Here is a 22,683-nt window from a genome sequence, read left to right as displayed (position 1 = left end):
GAACCTTGAGCACTGTATCAACAATAGTGCCATCATGCAGATATGCCTATTTTCTGTTCCATTATTGACACTGGATTTTTTTAGTGCAGATTTTGTGTATAGCTGCGCATAAGATTACAGAATCCTGTCTGAGTGGATACCATCACATGAGAGGAGTGGGAAGGAAGAATAGCTGTATTGCAGGCAGTAACTGCAGCAGTGAACCTTTTGTACCCAGGATCCAGTGGCTCTGCAGACATCATGTGTTAAGCAGACCCATGGAAGTATTTGCAAATGTACAGGAGAAACTTGAGAGATGTACAGAATAGATCTGAACCATGCAGGAACTGACCAGCATGTTAAAGGCAACCTGTCATCCTCCGTATACTATACCCAGTGCTACTCTTCCAGGTTTATGGGCTTCCTGTTCTGCTGCTCAGTTTTATCCTGCCCATAAAGGGATGCTGCTGTTATCTCGTGGCAGAAATTATGGAAGGAACATTCCCTGTTCTCCTTGTCCTTCCATTTCTCTTTCTCCATATACATTAGTTTTGGAACATATTCTCAGTAAGTCTTGGAGTAGGCTCATGTGTAACCTTCATACTCCTACCTGATTTATATAGTCTGCTGCACATGTTAAGACAAAATGTATTCATAGCACCATACGGTAAAAAATCAATTGATTGTTGCTCTGTTAGTGACTGCATATACTCTCGTGTGAGCAATTTATATATATTTTTCTTCCCTTTCTTTCCTTCAGCTAATCAGCTGCATCAAAGCAGCGAACAAATGGAAATCTGGTAAATATTCACACTTCTGTTTTGGGAGCAATGTCTGGCATGGGTTTAAGCTACAGGGCCATTATATATAAAGCATCAAATTCTCTAATGGATTATTATCAAGAGTGGTTCTTTTCTGGGATATGTGTGTGAAAAGTAGTTATCAGACCATGTGGGATCTGAATTAAGTAAATACCAGAAATTGACTTTTTTTTTGTTAATGTAATGATCTTAATTCAGAAGGTCCAGACAGTGATCAAGATCCCTACAAATGTATGTCTCCCACTGCCAATTATAAATGATAGAGTTCCACACATGTAAAAGAACTCTTTAAGATCTAGCTTGCTGAGATTCTGCAGTGAGGGGCTGTCTGTGCCATGATTATATGACTTACTGGACATGTTCCATTCATGGTCTGAGGCTAACAGTTGAATTCAGTAGTTGGAAGGAGACAAAACTACAGCATAGAATGCTTCCATATTGATATCATATATATAAAGAAGCTTCTGAGCACATTCCTATCAAATACTCATGTGTATTTTCCCCCCTATGAGTCAGCTATGTAACTTTCATATATCTGAACTCTTTCAGTCACTGGTGAGGCTTTCCACAGCAAAGAGAAAACTATAAGAAGACCCCAGATATAAAAATGGTACTTTATTGTACTCAAAGTATGAATATATATATATATATATATATATATATACACACACATACACACACACACACACAAAACACATCTAAGAAGACACATTGTATATTGTTTCATGTTACTGTTATTTATTCAGTTTTTGTTGTGTATGCACTTTGAGTACAATACAGTACCATTTTTCTATTTTGGGCCTTGTTACATTTTTTCTCTGTTGCCAAGAGGCCCTTGTCATTGGTTATTCTTCATCTTCAGGCTCTCCACAGGCCATTTTATTCTAATAGTCCCACAAGCCTACCCATAATATACTGATGACTGTTAATCAGTGAGTTTACTTGTAATGAGTGGCATTGTCTTTTAACGTGTGGCCTTCTTTTTTGTTGTTGTCTGTATTTTTAAGTTTATTTCAAAATACAATTCCATGTTTTGAAACTGTTTAATGCAACAATGTCCCTGAACATTGTGAAGAACTGAACGTTGGCTTTTCAACAGAGGAGATACAGAAGCTCAGAGAAGAGGGCGAGTTGTTTAGAGGAGTCATGATCCTTGAGGGTGGACAATACTATAGCTGTCCATTTGAAGTGAAGGGTGTGTGTGTTCCCCAGCCCCCCTTTTTGTATTTATGCAACTGTTTTAAAAGCAAAGTGTTCTTCAGAAAAGAGAAATTGTACAGTCTTGGTTTCTTGGGGTGCTCGTAAAAGAGGAAGGAAGCTTGCTGTTCTTTGAATGCTTGATTCATTTGTGTTATCAGTAATGGCATGTTGGCGAAGGACAAGAGACTTCAGTTTCATCAGAAGGGGAGAAGTATGAATTCCACTGGCTCGGGAAAAAGCAGTGCAACTGTTTCAAGGTAAGTACAGTATTGATAGTCTTGTACTTAGAATAGGTGCAGGCCTGGCATCTGGGATTGGCATCATCGGGCAGTTGCCACTGGCCTGAGACCTTAGGTAGGTCCACTGCCTAACCTGCTGTAGACCCGAAATCCTGACTGTTGCAACCGTGACCCAACACAGTGCTGGAGCCTGGATGGCTCTGCCTGATGCCTGCCATTTTTAATCCTCCGACAATATATCTAGGGCCCCAACATAGTGTCATCACAGAGTAATGTTTTTGCTCTGAGTTTTGGTCCTCCCAAAAATTTTCCCTGACGAGGATCACCAAGGTTTTTTTTTTGCTGATGGCCTGAGTGTCTGCTTTGTGTCCCTTTGAGATATATTCAGCAACTAGCAACTCGCCAGAGTTTCATAACCTGTAGGCCACACTAAACATGATAATGACGGCTCTGTTTGCTGTTCGAATAGCTGCCTTTTTCACATATACCTGATTTTAACACCAAAAGGGGTCCACAAATGATGAGAGCTGAACTGCTCTGTGACTCCCTGCTTTCTCCCTTTCTTAGGCACTTTTCTCTAAGTCAGGTGGGGTGAAGAAGAAGTGCCTGTAGAGAGGAAGAGGCATTCATTCCCTTCATATGTGCACCCCTTTAGAAGTTAAAGAAAGACCCTCCATCTACCACTTTGTACCTGAACAGGACACAGCATGTGAACAACAAACATGGCTACTCCCTTCACATGTAGTCTTGATTCTGTTTCTGTGGCTCCACAGGATTTTTGTAATGACCACTAAGAGCTGTGCATTGTTTTGAGCAGCAGAGAGTACTATAAAACCACATTACTGGTTAACCACATTTATTGTACTTGATACTAGCAAATGTTATGTGCTGTGGCTCCTTTCAATATCCTAAAGCAAACACCAGAAATTTAATAATTTGGATTTGAGATTGCAGTCTCCTACTCACATTCCTGGGAGTTAATCCCATTGATCTGCTGTATTTCTGAATAGATATGCATAAGATTGCACTGTTCAGTCAGTTTGGGTGGTAGTGAGCATAGCACTTGCCTAGAAGTATGTTCAAAATCCATTAGACTTCAGTGATGATATAGTGGGAACCTAAATACTAGTTTTGCATACTGATCCTAGACACATTTCCTTCAAAGCCAGTCTTGCTTTGATTTTGAAGTTCCTTCAAAGTCAGCAAGCTAGAGATCTCCATGGCATGCCACCTTCAGGTGTTACAATGAAGAGTTAAAAAAAAATGAGTGGGAGGACAGTGGGGGATGAGCACACTAGTTCTGCCTTTCCCCCAGTTGTTGTTTCCATTGCTTTCCAACTTACAGAAGGCAAAGATCTGAAGGAGGGAACTATCTTCAATTTGTGAAGCCTTCCTATCTGTAGCCCTGCACAATCAGGGTTCTAAGATGTGTGGGGAGCCTCCACAAATGCAGAAGTGTCCCTGCTGCAGATAGATGCCCTCCATGACTTGAAGGATGAAAGGAACAATGATTTGTTTGGAGGGTGGGGGAAACTAGTGCCCCTCTCCCACCGCCTCTCTCATGTGTATTCACCATCAAAACACCTGAATAGGCCAAATCCCTCATTTCTCAATACATTTTCTTGGAAGTAAGCCTTTGGAGAATCCAAGAAATACATTCATCTTGCTTAAATGCTTAGAATCGCAGCCTAAAACTAGTTGAATCTGAACACTTCAGTTTAACCAGGTGGTGGATCTTGCTTGTACTTAAGTGTGAATCCTAGCAAGACTGAGTCTCTGTGGGTTGCTAGTTCCTTAGTTCGGATAATTGGTCAGTTGCCTGCTTTGGATGGGGTTGTACTCCCTCTGAAAGAGCAGGTCCATAGGCTGGGGGTGCTCCTGGATCCATCTTTGTCACTAGAGGCTTATGTGACCTCAGTGGCTAGGAGTGCCTTTACTAGCTTTACCTGGTAAGACAGCTGCAGCCGTTTCTGGACCGGGATAGCCTGACCGCTGTTGTCCACGCACTGGTATCCTCCAGGCTGGATTACTGTAATGTGCTGTATGTGGGGCTACTCCTGAGGTTGATCCAGAAGCTGCAGCTGGTGCAAAATGAGGCAGTGAGACTGCTCACTGTGGCAGGGTATTGCCAATATGTCACCCCGCTGCTGAAAGAATCGCATTGGCTACCTATTAGTTACCAGGCTAAGTTCAAGGTTCTGGTTCTGGTGTACAAAGCCCCATATAGCTTGCAACCAGGGTACCTGAAAGATCGCCTTACCCCTTATATTCCCAGTCAATCTGTGCTGTGCGGGTGAGGACCTTCTGCAGGTACTATCTTATCAGGAGGTCCATTCTCCACAACATAGAAAATGGATCTTTAGTGTGGTGGCACCTACCCTTTGGAATTCCCTCTCCTTAAATATTAGACAGGTGCCATCTCTGTTATCTTTCTGGTGCATACTGAAGACCTTCCTCTTTCAACAAGCCTTTTAAGTAGCGACCTTATCCCAGTCTGCATCTGTGTTGGAATTGCTGTTTAATGTTTTTTAACCTTTTTTTGAAGATGTTTTAAAAGATGTTTTGTTTTAATATATTTTAAAGTCTGTTTTTATGTTTTAAAGTGTTTTTAGTGCTTTTGTTTACCATCCTGGGCTCCTGCTGGGAGGAAGGAAGGGATATAAATCTAATAAATATATAAATAAATACTTAACCAAAATGAAGGCATTGCATCCAAGTGAAAGAGGGCAGAAAGCAATTATATGTTTTGTTTTTGTTTAGTGTATCTGAACTACTGGAACTATATGAGGAGGATCCTGAAGAGGTCCTCTACAATCTTGGATTTGGCCGTGATGAACCAGATATTGCTTCTAAAATCCCATCGAGATTTTTTAATTCATCATCTTTTGCCAGGGGGATAGATATCAAAGTGTTTCTGAATGCCCAGTTACAGCGCATGGAAGTGGAAAATCCTAATTTTGCTTTGACCAGTATGTATACTTCATTGAAAGCATGGTTTTAAAATGGTTCAAACTGCATTGTCTGCCTCAGATGTTATCCACAAGGGATAGGATGTTGCCAGATGAACCTCTTGTTCCTCAGGTTATTGAAGTAGGGGTTGTAAAAGTGCTAAACAGTTTGAATCCCAATTGTTGTAAGCCCCTGGCCTCCCAGTTTTGAACTTTTCTGAGCCTGGACATCCATGGAGAGGGAGCCATCAACCAGGTTGGCTGTTCCTCTTCCCTGCCTTACTATTTGCCTCTTGCTCTGGAGCTGATCAAGGCAGTTTTTCAAGATGACAGAATGTCTAAATGGCACTTCCATAATGAAGCACTGGGTATTCTAGACTAGAACAGGGTGTGGGGAACCTGTGGCCCTCCAGATGTTGACGTAGTCAAACTCCCATCACTTCTGACCATTCTGGCTTGGGCTAATTGGATTTGGGAGCTGTTGTTGATCTGGAGGGCCACAGATTTCCCACACCTGCTCTAGAATGACACTTAGTGCCAGCTTGAAGACAATTTATCACAGATGGCAGAGCAAAGGGATAGCTGTAGGTAAAACATGGTGTTGGAATGGGGGAGAGGGTCAAGAGAAAAAGGTGTGGGAACTGGTTTTAGAAGGGTGGGGTGAGTTAAGGGGGCAGGGGCTGGTCTGGACAAAGGGGGAGGAAAGGGCCCACACTTCCCTCCCCCCTCCTCCCCCTCCAAAACCTTTTTTCATAAGAACATTGCTAGATATGCCCAGAACACATCGTTTCCTTCGCATGTCTTAAAAGGCACAACTATTGTCAATTGGCAGTAACATCATTTTTCTTTTTCATATAATAGTCAAGGTGATATTCTAAAAATGACATCCAAGGGTATGGAGTACTGGCTAACATCTCAGTTCACGATCATGAACAACGGTTCTTTAAAAGCCAACTTTTTAAAATCAACCAAATTTCAGGAACCCAAGGTTATGGATGCTTCTTAACAGTGACATCTGAGGGTTAGCAATCTGTCATGGTCTTGGCTCTAACATACTGTTCCACTTGCTGTGTTTTTGTTTTTACCTTTGCAAGTTCCAAGTTATCTTGCAGCTTCATTATGGAATCTTAAAATGCTGCCCATTGTTCTCCTTGTCATCTCTTGTTGTTTTGTCCTTTTGCCAGGTCGCTTTCGTCAAATTGAAGTGCTCACTACTGTGGCCAATGCATTCTCTTCCTTGTACTCCCAAGTTTCTGGCACTCCACTGCAGAAAATTGGGAGCATTAATTCAACGGCTTCCAGCAAAGAGGCATCCAGCCCTCCTCCTCTGACACGGAGCAACACTGCGAGTCGCTTTATCAAGACCCTGTCTAAACTCAATCTTTATGGGAACCCACTGGCAGGGGAAGGGGGCAGCAGTGCAGCAGCCTTGCCGGCTGAGAAGGGGAAAACTGAAAATGGGACTGAAGAAGCTGAGGTTAAAAACGAGCCCAAAACTCCAAAACACTTCAAAGCTTCTCCGCTGGCTACAGTGAAAGAGGAGACACCAAGCAATCAGCCCACTGTTGTGGAGGGTCTCAGTGCTTCAGAACTTTCTGCTGGCGAGGACGACTCTGTGTCTCCTGAAGATGAGCAAAATAAGGACTCTCTTGGTCACTCAGATGGACGACATGAAAAAGCTGCTGTTACGAACTCTGGTCTAGAAAGTGATATGTTAGAATTGGCTGGCTGTGAGCTCGAAGGTAACACTGAGCTGCAAACTCCTTCTCCAGCATCGGATAAAGAGCTCTGCGTTCCAATACCCAATCCATCCATTGTCAATCTCATGTTGCAGCAGAAGGACTCCTTTGAGATGGAAGAGGTAAGTGGGAAGACATTTGTTTTGCTATGCACAGAATTCTCCTTCCTGTTTGACACTCATGTTGGAAATGATGAGTTAAGACAAATAAGACTGAAAAAGCAACTAAAAGTGCTTCTTTGAAAAGCAGCTTTCATGCCTGAAAGTCAAAGTGAGACAGTGGAGACATGGCAGGTCTTAATTGGGATTTTAAACCAGTCTCATCTTGGTTAAGAGAGGACTTTCTTTAACCTAGGCTAACTGCAGTGCTGTTGGTATAAATTGTTTAAATAGAAACAGGGTTTTATCCATCATTAGTCATATTCTGAGTAGACATACTGTGAAGTTAATGAACATGAGAAACTTAAGTCCCTTAATTTCAGTGGGTCTGTTTGGAGCAGAAATTCGTTGGAGGTAACCCATGGAATTTGCAAACAAAAGGAAATGGAAGGGGCTGTTGGGAAGGAAACATGAGCTTTCAGGATCTACTCCTGTTTTCTTAATTGGGTTTAAGAGATTAACCCAACGTTACATCTGACTGCAGTTCATGGCAGTTTATATAAATCTGGCCTTTTTCTGTCCAGATCTTCTGTCTGAATGTCTTTCATGATTTTGAAGTTGAAAGACCTTTGAAACTGTTTGTTTATTTCCCCCCCCCATTCTCTTCTCTAACTAGTCATGTAGTTTCTGGCATTTTTAATTGAAGAATGAGAGGCAAGTGCAAGAATAACTTTAACTTTGCAGGGCGGCTTCTTTTGTAGAACAGTTTCCCAGACTATTTAAGGAGTGAGAATTAATGGGCAGCAATGACAGCTCTTTAGATGCTGCCAGACATGAAATTCAGATCTAATGTGAGCAGAGCACATTAGACAGGACATGAATGCAATAGCCCCTTTCTGATTATTCATAAGCATGCTGCCTCTGAATGGCAATTTCTGGGAATTGCAAGTGGGAAGAGTGCTGTTCTGCTCAAGTCCTTCATGTGGGCTTCCTATGGGCATCTGGCTGGCCACTGTGAGAACAGGATGTTGGACTGGATGGGCCATTGGCCAGATGCAGCAGCTATTACGTTATTATGTTCTTATGCATCTGATCTAGAGGTAGCACCCTAACCACCATGACTACTAGACAGTACCAGTGAGCAAAGTACAGCTGATATTCCGGTTATAGGCATTTCAATCCATGAGAGTGAGAAAACCAGCTTTCCACAACAGGAATGAGACTTTCTGTTTTTCATTTGTGATTCTAAAAAAGGCATGTAAAACAATGAAAGGGCATTGGGAGTGGCCAGGGGCCTTCTTGTCTGCCTCTTTGCAAGTGTTGCTTTGGGATGTTTTCATAAGGCATAGCATGGCAAATAAGTTGAATGCAGGTTTTTCCGTGCTGTCCTGGCCCCTCCTTTAGGATGTCTGTTGCTGTCAAGATAGTCAGCATGGGAGTGAGTTAGGGCAAAGTTTCCTCAGGAGCCTTGGCCTCCCTGTTCTCAGCCAATCAAGAGTCTCTGGAGTCTGTATCCCATATTGATATTGGCTAAGAAGTTGCAGAGGGGTGGAGTGGGCAGTGGTTGCAAGTTAGCAGGGTACAAATTCAGGCAGGGCTTTGATCCTGTGGTCCAGGAAAGGGCGGCTGATGAAAGAAGATTAGGCCCTTCCCCTCTCAAAGAATGCAACCAGCAAAAAAGGAAGAAACCAAAGAAGGTCAAATGTACTGACTGGAAGCAAAATAGACCAAGGCAACTTCTCTGAAATTCCAGACCTAGCAAAAGGCTTGTGAGATCAGCTTTTTCATATATGTTTGATTTTGTAGGAAATTGTGTTAAGCTGTTTATGTCATGTGAACACCAGTATGTTTTGGTTTGGTGTGTGTGTGTTAATGGTATTGAAGTAAATCTGTTGCTACTGCAGTTTAGATTGTGACACTTGTGCCAGACAATGATGCGTGGCATATATATTTCTTATAATTTGCAAAGCTGGTGTAGCCAAAGAGGCTAACTTTCTGAATAGTTTCAAATTCTGGACGTTTGGCTTCAAGTGACTTCCCTTTAATTCAGGAATGTTTTTTTTAATGTTTCTGACCTTTGTCATGTTTACAGAGATACATTTAAAAGTGAAGCCAGTGTTTGATGTGGATCCTGAAATTAGAAGGTGTTGGGGATGGGGGAGGACTTCCATTGATGAGGGTAAATTACACTCCTTCGCATATGTCTTGCCTTTCCCCATAGAGCTTTCTATTCTCTACCTTCCGCTGTGGGTCACTGCCTCTCCATTTATATCCCACTCTGTGCCTACTATTGCAGCATTTTGTAATTAGGACCAATGGCACTGGTTCAAATTCTATGTGACCACTTCTTCTGATGCATGCTGGAATTTAAATAATCAACTTTTACTGTTTTTCATTCCATGCGGAGGGAGGGGACTCAAATGCCATACTACAAACTTGGTTGCGGCCTATTGCCGAAATAAAACACAGACACCATTGCTTGGGTAAATGATGGGCCACTTTATTTAAACAGAATCAATTGAATAATGAACCTGCAGAAGGGAGATTAAGGGCGGGGCGTTCTGGAGATCCAGGCAAAGCCTGTTAGCAGCTATCGGGCGATCATGCCCTGCCTGAGCCTGGGGGCTGCCCTGTGCCAGCCCCCCCAGCTCCAGCCACACCCTGAAGATGTGTAGGGGGTCCAACCCGCATCACCGCCCCTCGGAGCCCTGAAACTCTGAGCGGATGAGGCACGTTGGCCCCAAAGGCGGCCCGTACCCTGTCCCCGGGCCGTGTAGCCCTGAGCTGCAGGCCTCCGGACCGCCTGTCACCCCCAAAGGTGCCTAAAGGTGTCACCTAGCTGCCCTTTCCCTTTAACCTTTCCCCGCACTTCTTCGCTTGCATCCAAAAGTGACCGTTAACAATACAAACTAAACAGCCCAATCAGCCTATTGACCCCCAGGGGCACCCGTGCTAACCCTTGACCCCTCCCCCCAACCACAGTGTGGAGTAGGCAAAAGAAACCTGCCAGCAAAGCGAGGCAGGCAGGCCAAAAATTCCTAGTCGGCCCCGTAGCGACCAAATGGATCACACTGCAGCAGAGGGAGGGTCGGGCGGGTGCCGCCGAAATTCAAACTGGATGGCGGGAAGCAGGCGGGGCGGCCTTAAATAGCCTTCAGCCGCCCCGCCTCCCTGCCGCGTCACACGACGGCGCGCCAGCGCGCCGTGTGTGCACGCATCCCATCCAAGATGGCGGCCGGGACATCGACAGCGGCCGCAAGCTCGTCCCTCTGCCCGGTAGGTCCCAGGCGCGGAACGGGATTGCGGCCTATTGCCGAAATAAAACACAGACACCATTGCTTGGGTAAATGATGGGCCACTTTATTTAAACAGAATCAATTGAATAATGAACCTGCAGAAGGGAGATTAAGGGCGGGGCGTTCTGGAGATCCAGGCAAAGCCTGTTAGCAGCTATCGGGCGATCATGCCCTGCCTGAGCCTGGGGGCTGCCCTGTGCCAGCCCCCCCAGCTCCAGCCACACCCTGAAGATGTGTAGGGGGTCCAACCCGCATCACCGCCCCTCGGAGCCCTGAAACTCTGAGCGGATGAGGCACGTTGGCCCCAAAGGCGGCCCGTACCCTGTCCCCGGGCCGTGTAGCCCTGAGCTGCAGGCCTCCGGACCGCCTGTCACCCCCAAAGGTGCCTAAAGGTGTCACCTAGCTGCCCTTTCCCTTTAACCTTTCCCCGCACTTCTTCGCCACAGAAGGGGGACAAGCCTCTGCTTAGTCCCCCTTTACCCCACACCCGATAAGAATCTGGTGTAAACCCTTCTGCAGGTCCCTTAGAAAGATGTCGTTGCCCTTGTCCGTCAAATGGACGCCGTCAGGCCGAAACAGCTCAAGCTTGTTGTGGCCCACCTCTGGGTGGTGGATGACAGAACCTCCTAAGTCCCTAAGGGCCCTCTGAATTTGCCTGTTCACCTTTTTCCGTGCCCTGTCCATCCCTCGTGGGTCACCAGCACAATTCCACCTCCTGCGCGGCAGGATGTCTGACCACACTAAGTGCACCCCCGGCCAGCGACGTGCAATGGCCCGGAGGTCACCGCATGCCTGTTCAATTAGGGCCTTGCCCTTTAACAGACCCAAGTCGTTGCCCCCGAGGTGGATCACCAGCACCTGGGGCGCTGCCACTTCCACAGCCGGTTGAAACAAGGCTGGCAGGAGCCCATCCCAACGCATCCCCCGACGTCCCAGCCACCGCACTGCGGCCCATTGACTGAGCCCCAGCTGCGTGCCGAAGCGAGACTTCGCCGCCCTGCGGCCTGCCCAGAACATCATACTGTGGCCACATAGGAGGATGCGTGGCAGCTCCGATCTTGTCCGGTGATCTGTTGAAACAACAACGACATTGGGTAACAATGGGGGGGGGCCCTGGGGGGGGGCAAAATCTAGCCGCTGGCGCCGTGTGTGTCAGCAAGTGGTCTAACGTAGGCCTTGTACGCGTCCGAGGACCACCCGCCCACGGCCTGAAGCCTGTCTTTAGTAAAGCCCAATAGGGCCGCCGTGGAGGCCGCGCCTATCCGGAAGGAGTGTGTCCCGAACTTACTGGGGTCCACGCCTAAGTTCCCCAGTGCGGCCTTCGCCACGGACCAGAACTGGTATCTGCTAAGGGGCTGGGAGTTCCTATGTATAAATAGGTACCCTGACTGCGACCCCCTCGCTGCCACAAAACCGCGCAGGGCTGTTACTGGGCAGAGTTCTTGCTGCCGGCATGGGGCTAATACCACCAGGCGCCCCTTACCATGCTGGTCCGTTTTAGACCGCCTGAGCCGCAGGATGGCCCGCTCTGCCCTCCAGCTGAGGTCGGAGACTAGCAGGGCTCGGAGGGAGTTATCCCTCTTGGAAGCTGCCACCACCTCCCCGATTCGGAAGGCCCCAAAAAACAGAGTGAGGGCCGCAGCATGATATAGCAGGGCCTCGAAAGGGGAAGAACACAAGTGCTTCCACTGTCCCTGCAGGCCAAACAATAGCTCTGGGGAAAAGGGGAGGCGGGCATCCGGGGGGCAAGGGCGCTCGCGGGACCAACCCTCCAGCATCCGGCGCACCCTAAAGTCACCCGTGTAGTCCTGAAAGCCCCGTGCCTTCGCTAGGAAAGCGAGGCCTGAGAGCTTACCTTTGATGGTCCTGACTGAAAGGCCTCTCCGTTTCCCCTCCACGCAGAACTCCATAAGCTGCTCGACCGGGATGGGCCACTCCTGGACGTAACCCCTGGACTCTCTGAAGTTAGATAGATCCCTACCTGCCCCCTGGTAGCTGGCCAAAGTGCTGGGCGCCACAGAAAGGCTTATGGCCCTTTCTGATTCAATCCTCCAATCTCCCATAGCGCTGGGGGGAACACCTCCGGCAGAGCCCTTGCCCACGGTGCCAGCTGGCGAAACTTCTCCATCTGGTTCCGTGATAGAGCATCAGCAATACTATTGTCAATACCCGGAACGTGGCGCGCCAGGAACTGAATATTATAGTGAAGACATTGGAGCACGAATGCTCGCACCAGAAGCATAACGTTGGGGTTTCTAGAGGACAGGGTGTTAATAACGTGCACTGTGGGGAGGTTGTCGCACCAAAAGTGGACTGCGGAATTACACAGCTTGTCGGGCCAGAGGTGTACGGCCACGACGATGGGGAAGAACTCCAAGAACGTCAGGTCTCTGGTCAGGCCCGCCAGTGTCCAGCCCTGTGGCCAGCTGCCGTGGCACCATGAGTCATGCAGAATGACCCCAAAACCGAAGGCACCCGAGGCATCGGAGTGCACCTGTAGTTCTGCCTCCAACAGGCGATCCCTTCTCCATAGGGAGACCCCATTAAAGTCCCGCAGGAAGGTGGACCACACTGTCAGGTCAGCCCTAAGAGCGGCTGTCACCCGTGTGCGGTGGTAGGATCGTGATAGGCCAGCCATGGCATCATATACGCGCCGCAGGAAGGCGCGGCCGGGCGCTACAACCCTGCAGGCAAAGTTCAGCTGGCCTGCCAGCCGTTGGAGAGTGGCTAATGTCACCTTGTTAGAACTGACCACCTCTGAGATCTTCTCCCTGAGGGCCCCCAACTTGTCCTGAGGAAGCCTGCAGCATTGGGCCACCGTATCTATCTCGATGCCCAGAAACGTGATAGCCGTGGATGGGCCCTCAGTTTTTTCGGCCGCGAGGGGGACGCCCAGCTCCCCAGCCAGCCCCGCGAAATGTGCCATGAACGCCCTGCAGGTGCCTGAGTCCGCAGGGCCCGCAAACAGGTAGTCATCTAAATAGTGTACCACTGATTGCAAGCCTGCGCGCCTCTTGACCGCCCACTCCAAGAAGGAGCTGAAGCGCTCGAAAACAGAGCATGATATAGAGCAGCCCATAGGCAATGCCCTGTCCACGTAATATTCCCCATCAAAAGCCAAGCCCAACAGCTCGAAGTCCTGTGGGTGGACCGGGAGGAGGCGGAAAGCAGACTTGATGTCACACTTTCCCATAAGGGCCCCGACCCCGCAGTCCCTGACCATTCGCACAGCACAGTCGAATGATGTGTAGCGGACTGAGCACAGCTCCGCTGGGATAAAGTCATTGACTGACTCACCCTGTGGAAAGGACAGGTGGTGTATCAGGCGAAATTCACCTGGTGCCCTCTTGGGAACGAGGCCCAACGGGGAAACTCTGAGTGAGGGGATGGGTGGTGCAGCAAAGGGGCCCAGAACCCGGCCGGCTACTACTTCCTTCTTAATTTTTTCTCTCAGAACTGATTCCATGCCTTCCACTGACTTAAGGTTGCAGGACATGAAAGGTCGCCTGGGACCTAAATAGGGGATCCGAAAACCCACTGTGAAGCCTTCTAATAAAAACTGGGCATCTAGGACTAGGGGGTAAAGGTGGAGTAAGTGTCGGAGCACGGCAATTTTAATTGGGCTGGGGCCCCTTTCCCTGAGCTGCGCCTGCAGCCCCTGTCCTCCTTGCGCCAGCCGAATCCCTGTTTCCACCCCTGAAGGGGCGGCCCCTGGGGCAGCTAGTGCAGGCGTGGGGGCCCCCACATATGGCACATTCATGTCTGAACCTGCACGGGCTCCGACCGCAAAGGCCACGCGAGCTGAACTCCCAGCAAAGCAGGCGGGGTTGAACCCCCTGCCCCGCAGGCCCGCGGGAAGCAGTTGCTGATGCCTGGCGCGCCAAGAGATGGCCGCTGTCCGCCCTATCGCCTGCCATGGGTCTAGAATGCGCCATAAATTGCAGCCACAGGTCAGCCTCCTTCTTGTCCCAGGGGAGGGATGTATCAAAAGCCGCCCTCATACGGAACGCCTGGTCGTAGTCTAGCCATGCCGTCCCTTGAAACTCCGAGTAGCCCCGGTATATGATATCGAGGTATTTGATTAGTACCGAGGCCCTGTGAGGCTGCCTCTGTATTACCACCCCCATGTAGGTAAGGAATGCAGGCAGCCAGTTAGCCCAAGAGCGCTCTACCCGTCGGCGCTTGGGCCTATCGGGCTCTGCATGTTCTCCTTTATCCTTGTCCTTCCCAACCGGCTCCCTGTACAGGAGCGAGAATAGGTCCACATACTCTCCCCTCCATATTCTGTCCTTCGTAGCAGGCAGAAGATGAAAACCCAGTGGGGCAGACGTTTCCCCAAAAGGTATGGCCCCCTCTCTGACTGATCCCAGGGGGTCGGATATCTCTGCAGGGGGGTTGGCAGACAGGGCGGGCTGCTGTCCTCCTTCCGTCGCCGTCCCAGCAGCGAGGTGCCAGACCTGCTCGCAGGCCTCCCTTAGGGGATGCTGCTGCTGTGGCGTAACCTCCCCCCCGCAGGCGGAGGTCCCTGCCTGCCCATATCCCTCGGTTACCGCTGGTGGGGAAAAGGGCCAGTAGGGGTACCCCCAGGGGGCCCAGCTCCACTGCTGCTGTCCTTGTTGTTGTGGCATGATAGAGGACTCACCCTGTGTGCTTTCCGCCGAAGGTCCTTGTGCGGGCTGCATTGTTGGGGCTGCTTGCAGGGTGGGATTTGCGCCTGGCTCTATGCTGGGCGTCCTCGCCTCAGCCCTGAGCCCGGCCTCCAGCACATCCAGTCGCGCTAAGATGGAAGCAACAGCCCCTGCATCAGCACTGTTCACTGGCCGCTGTGTTTTCCCCCGAGACCGTTTGGGTGGTGGGTCCTTCTTCTTCCCTGTCACAGGCTGGTCCCGGGGTGCATTAGGGTGGCTTGAGCCATGTTCTAGGGCTTCCAACCTGGCTAATATGGCCGCCCATGGTGGCCCCTCCCCACTCCTTGCCCCCTCCGCCGCTGGGGGTGGGCATCTCCCCCCTGCTCTGGGGGCCTTTCCCTTCCCTTTTGGCCCCCCTTGTCCTTTCTTGGGCATACTAGAGGGAGATAGGGGGCCCCGCTTGCAAAAAAAAAAAAAAAAAAAAAAAAAAAAAAAGGACGTGATTACAAAGCGTTGTGAAGGAGCCCGCCTGCTTATTCAATACCCCCACCCGGCACCCAATTATCCTGGAGGGTAGCCTAATTGCCCTGCACGTGGCAAGGGTTGATGGTTGGGGTCGTGCCCCACCTCCCCCGCGTTAACTAAAATTAACAATTAAATTTAAAAGTTGCCGGCCAAAGGCCGCCTAGCCTGTGGTCCTCGCCGTGCTGGATCCGATCCTGCGCTGCCGCCTCGTCGTGACTGCCCCAGGATCCTCGCCGCCTAGGCCTTGTTGCCCGCCGCCACTGCCTCCCTGTCTCTCAATGAGGTTGGGGGGGGGGCGCTCGATGCCGCCCAGCCACCCTGGCCACGGGAAGCCTCCGGAGGCCCACGTGCGCCGGCAGAGAAGCCGCCGCCGAAGCTGCTGCTGCCGAAATTGCGAAGCTGCTGCTGCCGCGATCGCTGCCAAAGGAACCCCGCCGAAGCTGCCGCCAAAGGAGCCCGGCCGAAGCAGCCGCTGAAGGAAGCCGCGCCGAGCCGAAGCTGCTGCTGCTGCGGCTGCCCCGATTGCCGCCGAAATTCAAACTGGATGGCGGGAAGCAGGCGGGGCGGCCTTAAATAGCCTTCAGCCGCCCCGCCTCCCTGCCGCGTCACACGACGGCGCGCCAGCGCGCCGTGTGTGCACGCATCCCATCCAAGATGGCGGCCGGGACATCGACAGCGGCCGCAAGCTCGTCCCTCTGCCCGGTAGGTCCCAGGCGCGGAACGGGACTCTGATTGCAGTGAAGTTGCAAGAGATGCTGAATTCTGCTTATTGAATTGTAACACAACAGTCTTTCATAGCAGAGGAATGGTGGTTGGTAATGAAGAGGGATAGAATAATTTAAAGACTGGTTTGTGAAGGAGCTTTCTTTTCCTGCCGTCCTTGTGTGTCTTTCTAGATGCTCTGGTCCAGCCTTCCCCACTCTGGTGCCCCCAGAAGTTTTGGATTATAACTGCCATCTTCCCTGGCCATTGGCTTGCTGAGGATGACAGGAGTTCAAAGCATCTGGAAGGCACTAGGTTGGGGAAGGCGGCTGTCATCCAAAAGCTAATATTTCACAAGAGAGCTGATATTAAGCAGCATGATTTAAATAATTAAAGGCTGCTGTAAACCCAAAGCACCCATCTCTGGGAGGTTTGTTGCTGCGTCTCTGCCTTATATTAGCCTTCCTTCCTTCATTTCAAGGAAGCCTTTGTTGAGGGCAGGCAATTTTGCTTACTCTGTGTGATGTGTGTAATTGAAGGATACAATAACTCCTCAATAGAGGTTTCTAGTACCTCTTTGTATGAGATCCTGCCCAGAACAGTCAGATGGCCTGCAGATGCCCATCACAGATTTCAAGGGTGTTGCTGCTGCCTTCTGCCTCTGTAGCAAGCCCAAAAAGTAGGGCTTGTGCCTGGTGGGGGCCTCCATCATTGTGGAGCACAGTGAATGGCACTGCTGGGGAGGGACTTCCACATCTGGAATTTGTCTTGCTCTAGTGTGCTGTTAGCTCCATCCTTAAGCAGGGCCATAAGTCCCCCCATTATCATTTCCTTCAAAAAAAATTGATATTATGACAAATACATGCAAAAATGCCCTCATTTTGTTTCCTTGGACAAAGCTCAAACAGTTTTATTTCAATAGCATTTAATCAATTTCTTTTAAGTTGTGATAACAGGGACACAATGCTTCAGCTTTGTATTTTGAAAATATGCTGGTTTCCTAAAAGGAAGTCCTTTGATATTAGATGTTTCTATTTTAATAAACTAGTATTAAGTCAGTAGTTTGTTGTGTGAGAAAAGACAAACCAAGCAATTTTATCACTAAAGAACATCTTAGAATTGAGGAAATGTCTGAAAGTTAGGTAGTTGTGAAATCAGCCACTTAAAAAAAGAGAGAGAAAGTAGCTGACTGCACTTTGATGGCTGCTCCCTTAAAGCCAAAAAGAAAAATGACACTTTGTTTTAATGGTGATTATTCCAGCATTTTATTTTTTGCCTCCATCTCTTGTATATGTTCTTTTTTTTACACAACCTGTTTGAGCTCTGTCCACGTATTACTTTGAACACACATACAGGTAGAGACCAAGATCACATGCATTTTAGGATGCTGTCTGAAAAAAACCTGCATGTGTATGTGCATATGGTTTATATTTGTAAATGTGATGACCCTTGAACAGGCAGCATCCCTAGTCACACACACAGAGCATAATAAAGTATGTACATGCCACATTTGCCCAGATATCTCTACTAGGGATGGAAAGATCTGTCAGTCTCAGTTCTCTGTTTCTCATTTTTTGAATCTTAAATTTACATTTCTGCAGCTGTTTGCGGATTTTTTAAAAATCTGCATGAAAATTCCCCAGCATTTTAGTCAGAATTTCTCATAGTAAACACATTTTTGTATGTAGTTTTGTCTAATGTACACATTTTTGCAATCAATTTCTCATAATATAATGCATTCTTGTATGTTATTTTCACTATTATATTCATTTTTATGCATACTTTTCTCTAATATATAAATGATTGCAAACACTGCTTAGTTGGAGAACTGCATTATAAAATTTGGATAAGTGCAAAATTCAAAGGATGGCTGTGTTTCAATTCTCATGTTCTGGGAAGTGCAAATTTGATAAACTCATCTTTAAATGTGAACTGAAGTAAATTTCTCCCCCATCACTAATCTGCACGTACACCCTCACCCGTGTCTTTCATTCATGTTCATGGAAAGCTGGGGGGACTTAAGCCATAGGGATTATTGCAGTGGACACAGTTACTTCAGAAATACCAATAGTTGTCTTGCTTGCTTGCTTGGGGGAATTAATAAGGACCAACAGATGCCACTCTTAATGACCATATATTGTTTGTTAACACATTTTTTTTTTAAAAAAAATGTTTTTAACCTTTTTTAAAGATGTCTTCAAAGCTTTTTAAAATACGTTTTTAAAGCTGTTTTGTTTTAATGTATTTTAAGGTCTGTTTTTATGATGTTTTGATGTTTTTAGTGCTTTTGTTTGCCGCCCTGGGCTCCTGCTGGGAGGAAGGGTGGGATATAAATCAAATAATAAATAAATAAGTAATGAAATGACGGGCAGTGAGTAAAACTGCTATGGCTTGAAGCACTGATTCAGACATTTTAAAATAGCAAGGTTGTTAGTGAATACAAATGACATAAGCTATCCAAACCCATGTTACCTGGACCATAAGCTTAAACAGTTCCTGTTAGAGAGGTAAATGGAGTGTAGGTGTGTGCTAGGACAGAGTTGCAGATCAGAGACAGGGAGATTAGGATATAAGAGAGGCAGAGAGAAGCAGAGGGGCAAGATACTAATAATTGTCTGTCCCAAGGCAGGGAGGGCAGGCAAAGAGAAGCAGTTTAGTTTCTATGTGACCTACAGGTACATGGTCATGGGGTTACGGATGAAGACTAGGCATGAATTCTTTGGTGACACCGGTAGAGATGGAAGGATCTGTCAATTAAAGTTCTCTTCATTTCTCAGTTTCCCAATCTTAAATTCAGTTTTCCACATTTCTGCAGCAATTTGCATTTTTTTTTAAAAAAAATCCTTATGAAAATTCTTCAGCATTTTATTCTCCAAATAAACACATTTTTGTATGCAGTCTTGACTAATGTACACATTTTTGCAAGTAATTTCTCCTAACGTAATGCACTTTTGTATGTTACTTTCATGAATGTGTTCATTTTTATGCACACTTTCTCCTAATGTATGCATTTTTGTGGTATTGTTTGGTTGGAGAACTGCATAAAATTTGGATAAGTGCAAATTTTGAAGGATGGCTGTGTTTTGGTTCTCATATTGTATCAGAAAGTGCAAAATTGATTGGGCTTCAAGTGAGAAGTGAATTGAATTTCCCCCCATCCCTAGTGACCAGTCTGCCTCGAGGTTAGATAACTAACTTAGCTTTCCTCAGTGTCAAGAAATATCCAGGAAAATGGTTTTAAGGCTCAAGCTATGAGGAGGAGGCCAAAGGTAGGCTAGACTTTGTAGGACACGCTTTGGCTAAGTCTGCTCACTGTTCTGGATTCCCTAGAACCATGGTACAACCATGCTTTTTCACCATTTGGTTCACAGGCTGATTCCAACTTAAATATTGTCTCCTGACAGACCATACCTTGAAAAAAGACTCTGCCTTAAAGCTTTGTTGTATTCTTCCTCTGGTGGCAGAGAGGTTGCTGTCCTCCCTCACGTTTACCACTTTTTGTCTTAGTCACTATATGTAAAAGAATGATCCTTTCCCCTGAATATTTTTTGAAAAGAAAATGCATATTTTCTTTGTGACCAAGCAGTGCAGTTTACAACAGATTACAATTTATAAAATCAGTTCTAAAACGGAACATGAAGCCTTTTCAGTTGTAGCTCCCTGACTGTGGAGTGCTCTTCCTATTGAGGTCCACTTAGTGCCTTCACTGACATCTTTTCAGCACCAGGGAAAGAATTACTTTTTCCCCCCAGGCCTCTCATGGACTGAGCTGATTCTGTTCTATCGTCAGTGTGTTGCCCAAGCGTCCTGTGGCTGTTGTGGGTGGGGGTGGTTTTTTGTATGTTGTATTGAAATGTTAATGTTTTATACGATTTTTTTTAACCTCTATGGTATACTGTATTTGTTTTTAAATATGTCAGTTGGAGGCCTTTGAATAACAAGCGACTAATTAAGTTTAATAAATAAATAAATAATCCAGTGCAAAACATGAAGACGGACTTAACAAATAAAGCCAACTAAAACAAGGGATCAGTCCACTAAAAACTGCAACCTGGTCAGTTCAAATGCCCTGGCAGATAATAGTCATAATAAATATTAACGGTTGGTAAGTAATCTTTTGAAACAGTTGTTTCAGATTTGGGATTGGGTGGTTGTGGGAATCGCTCCACTTCTGAGGGAAAAATCTAGATCCTTCTCCAGATAAATAGTCACTGGTGTTTTCAGTTAAAACGACTACTTGTAGATGAAAAGTAATTAAAGTTTCTTCTTCATAGCTTGTCTACAATTTGGATATAACGTCTGTAATTTAAGGAATGGCTATTTATAGTTTCCTATGGCCTAGACTTCAGAGTAACTTTTTAAAAGCAAAGCCATGTTTTTCTGCTTAGGTAGCATTGCTCTGTTAAGCTGCAATCTTATGCATGCTTAAACGGCAGTAAGTACTGTTGGACTTAGTAGTGCTTGCTTACTTCTTGAGCAGGCACGGATAAGATTGCACTATAAGTCTCCTTTGCAGGTCACCCAGAGTTTTCTTGTAAACACATCTATATTGTAACCCTTGCCATCAAAGCCAGTCCAGACAAGATATTTATACAGTCTCTCTGGTAAGCAGTGAGCAGACTACATCTGAGAGAGTGTCTCATAATTAGTTGACAGACAGCATCATTGGCACTATACATTTAAAGCAGTATCATATCACTTTAAATGGTCATGGTCATGTCTAAAGAATCCTGGGAACTGTAGTTTGCTAAGGGTGCTGAGAGTTGCTAGGAGAACTTCCTCACAGAGCTATAGCTTCAGAGTTCTCTGAGAAGAGGGATTGACTGTTAAACCACTCTGATAATTGTAGCTCTGTGGGGAGAATAGGTGTCTCCTAACACATAGTCCCCTTAACAATCTACATTTCCCAGGATTCTTTGGGGGAAGCCATGACCGTTTAAAATGGTATGCTGCTGCTTTAAATGTCTAGTGCAGATGGGGCCTGAGAAAAACTATTCTTTGCCCCTTTCCCAAGTGTCTGGGCTTGACAGTTCAGAGACAATTGCTAGACTGGGCAATGTGCATACAAACTTGGGGATAGCAGACATTTTTGCATGAGCGCTTGTCTGGACCGGGGCCCGGTTATTTTGACACCAGCTACTTCTCATATTGCTTTTGACAAAAATGTTGACCTGGAGCAAGGCTTCAGACACTGTAGAACAGGGTGGTCAGTTTTGCATAGGTAGCAAGGAGGGGAAAACTGGAAAAGAGAGGTTGCAAAAAGAGAGAAAAGGGGATGGCCCACCCGCCTTTAATTCTCACACCACCCACTGTCATTATATGGCCCCTGACAAAGCAACTTGAGAGAATGTGGCCCTCTTCATAAAAAGGTTTGCCTACCCCAGCTATAGAACTTCAGCCCCAGCCATGTTTTAAGTTGCTTGACTTTGGATTGCCTGTTTCTACGTTGATACTCCAGACTGCATACAGATAAGGCTGACATGCCAGATGTAGTTCATAGTCACACTCTTGAATATCCTGTTTATATATGAGTTCAACACAAGCTGGGTTATGTACCTACTGCTGATTATACGAATCTCGTAATCAGTTGAGTGCCTTGATCTACCACAATCAAGGCAATTCAGTTGTATTGTCACTTTTTGGGGGGTATTAGATTAGATTGTGAGGCTTATGATTATAAATAATACTCATTTTCCTCTTTTAGTTAGCTAATGGTATGCTTTCTCTTTACTTAATTTTGAATTTAATTTGATTCTTAGTACCTCTGGGATGGTTTTATTTTAATAGTCCCTAGACAAATATCTGTGAAATGACTCTTGTTGTGTGCAACAAGAAATGACTCTTGTTGTTGTGTGCAACAACCTTGAGCAGAACCTTTCCTGTCCAGTCCCCCTCCCCCTTTGTTGCCTGAAAATAATCCTCCACAAGAACTGCTTATTTAGCAATTAATTTAGAGTGGCTTTCTTGCTGTTTAAACAAAGAAGTGACAGAACTGTTCTTCAGGCTCAATGTTAAAATGATTTGGACTGAGAGGGATAGTAGAATACTTGTAGAGGGTATTATAGAAGTCCTATGTGCACTATGTTTCAGAGCTTAAGATCAGAAGATACTGCAGATGGGTCTTATACAATGCTTTTTACAATGTTTTTTTTCCTCCCTCCTTCCCTCTTTAAACACAGAACCTGAGGAAGAGTTCAGTGAAATTCACAAGCTAGCTTTAGTTGGTCCTAATACTTGTCTTATGATACTGGTCTGTGTTGATTTCCATCACCACCACCAATAAACCAACATGGCGGTCTGTCTTTTTTTAAATTGGTTTTTGCCTAGAAACAAAAAAGGATCTTCCCAGGATGATTGTGATGATGAAAAATGTAATTGCTATGCAGTGTCTGTCTCTAAAAAGCAAAAACTTTATTGTCCCTGAAATACTGACACAGGGTCATAGTCCCCCAGTTTATCAAGTTCTTTGTGTTCCAATTTAAGTACTTATTTGCTGGTACAGGAAGTC

General features: G+C 46.6%; 1 protein-coding gene across 3 annotated transcripts in view; it reads left to right on the top strand.

The window, feature by feature from the left end:
* ITPRID2 (ITPR interacting domain containing 2) overlaps positions 1-22,683 on the top strand; it is an 84,499-nt gene that overhangs the window by 33,467 nt on the left and 28,349 nt on the right. For all 3 annotated transcript variants that reach the window (XM_061608286.1, XM_061608287.1, XM_061608288.1), the window contains 4 exons: positions 740-779; positions 2,159-2,257; positions 5,000-5,208; positions 6,372-7,048. In XM_061608286.1, coding sequence (XP_061464270.1) covers positions 740-779; positions 2,159-2,257; positions 5,000-5,208; positions 6,372-7,048 — 1,025 coding nt within the window. The remainder of the gene's footprint in view (positions 1-739; positions 780-2,158; positions 2,258-4,999; positions 5,209-6,371; positions 7,049-22,683) is intronic.

The sequence above is a fragment of the Rhineura floridana genome, chromosome 2 (genome assembly GCF_030035675.1).
Source record: "Rhineura floridana isolate rRhiFlo1 chromosome 2, rRhiFlo1.hap2, whole genome shotgun sequence".
Taxonomy (NCBI): domain Eukaryota; kingdom Metazoa; phylum Chordata; class Lepidosauria; order Squamata; family Rhineuridae; genus Rhineura; species Rhineura floridana.
Note: the sequence above shows the minus strand (reverse complement) of the source record. Positions and strands in the feature narration are given on the sequence as shown.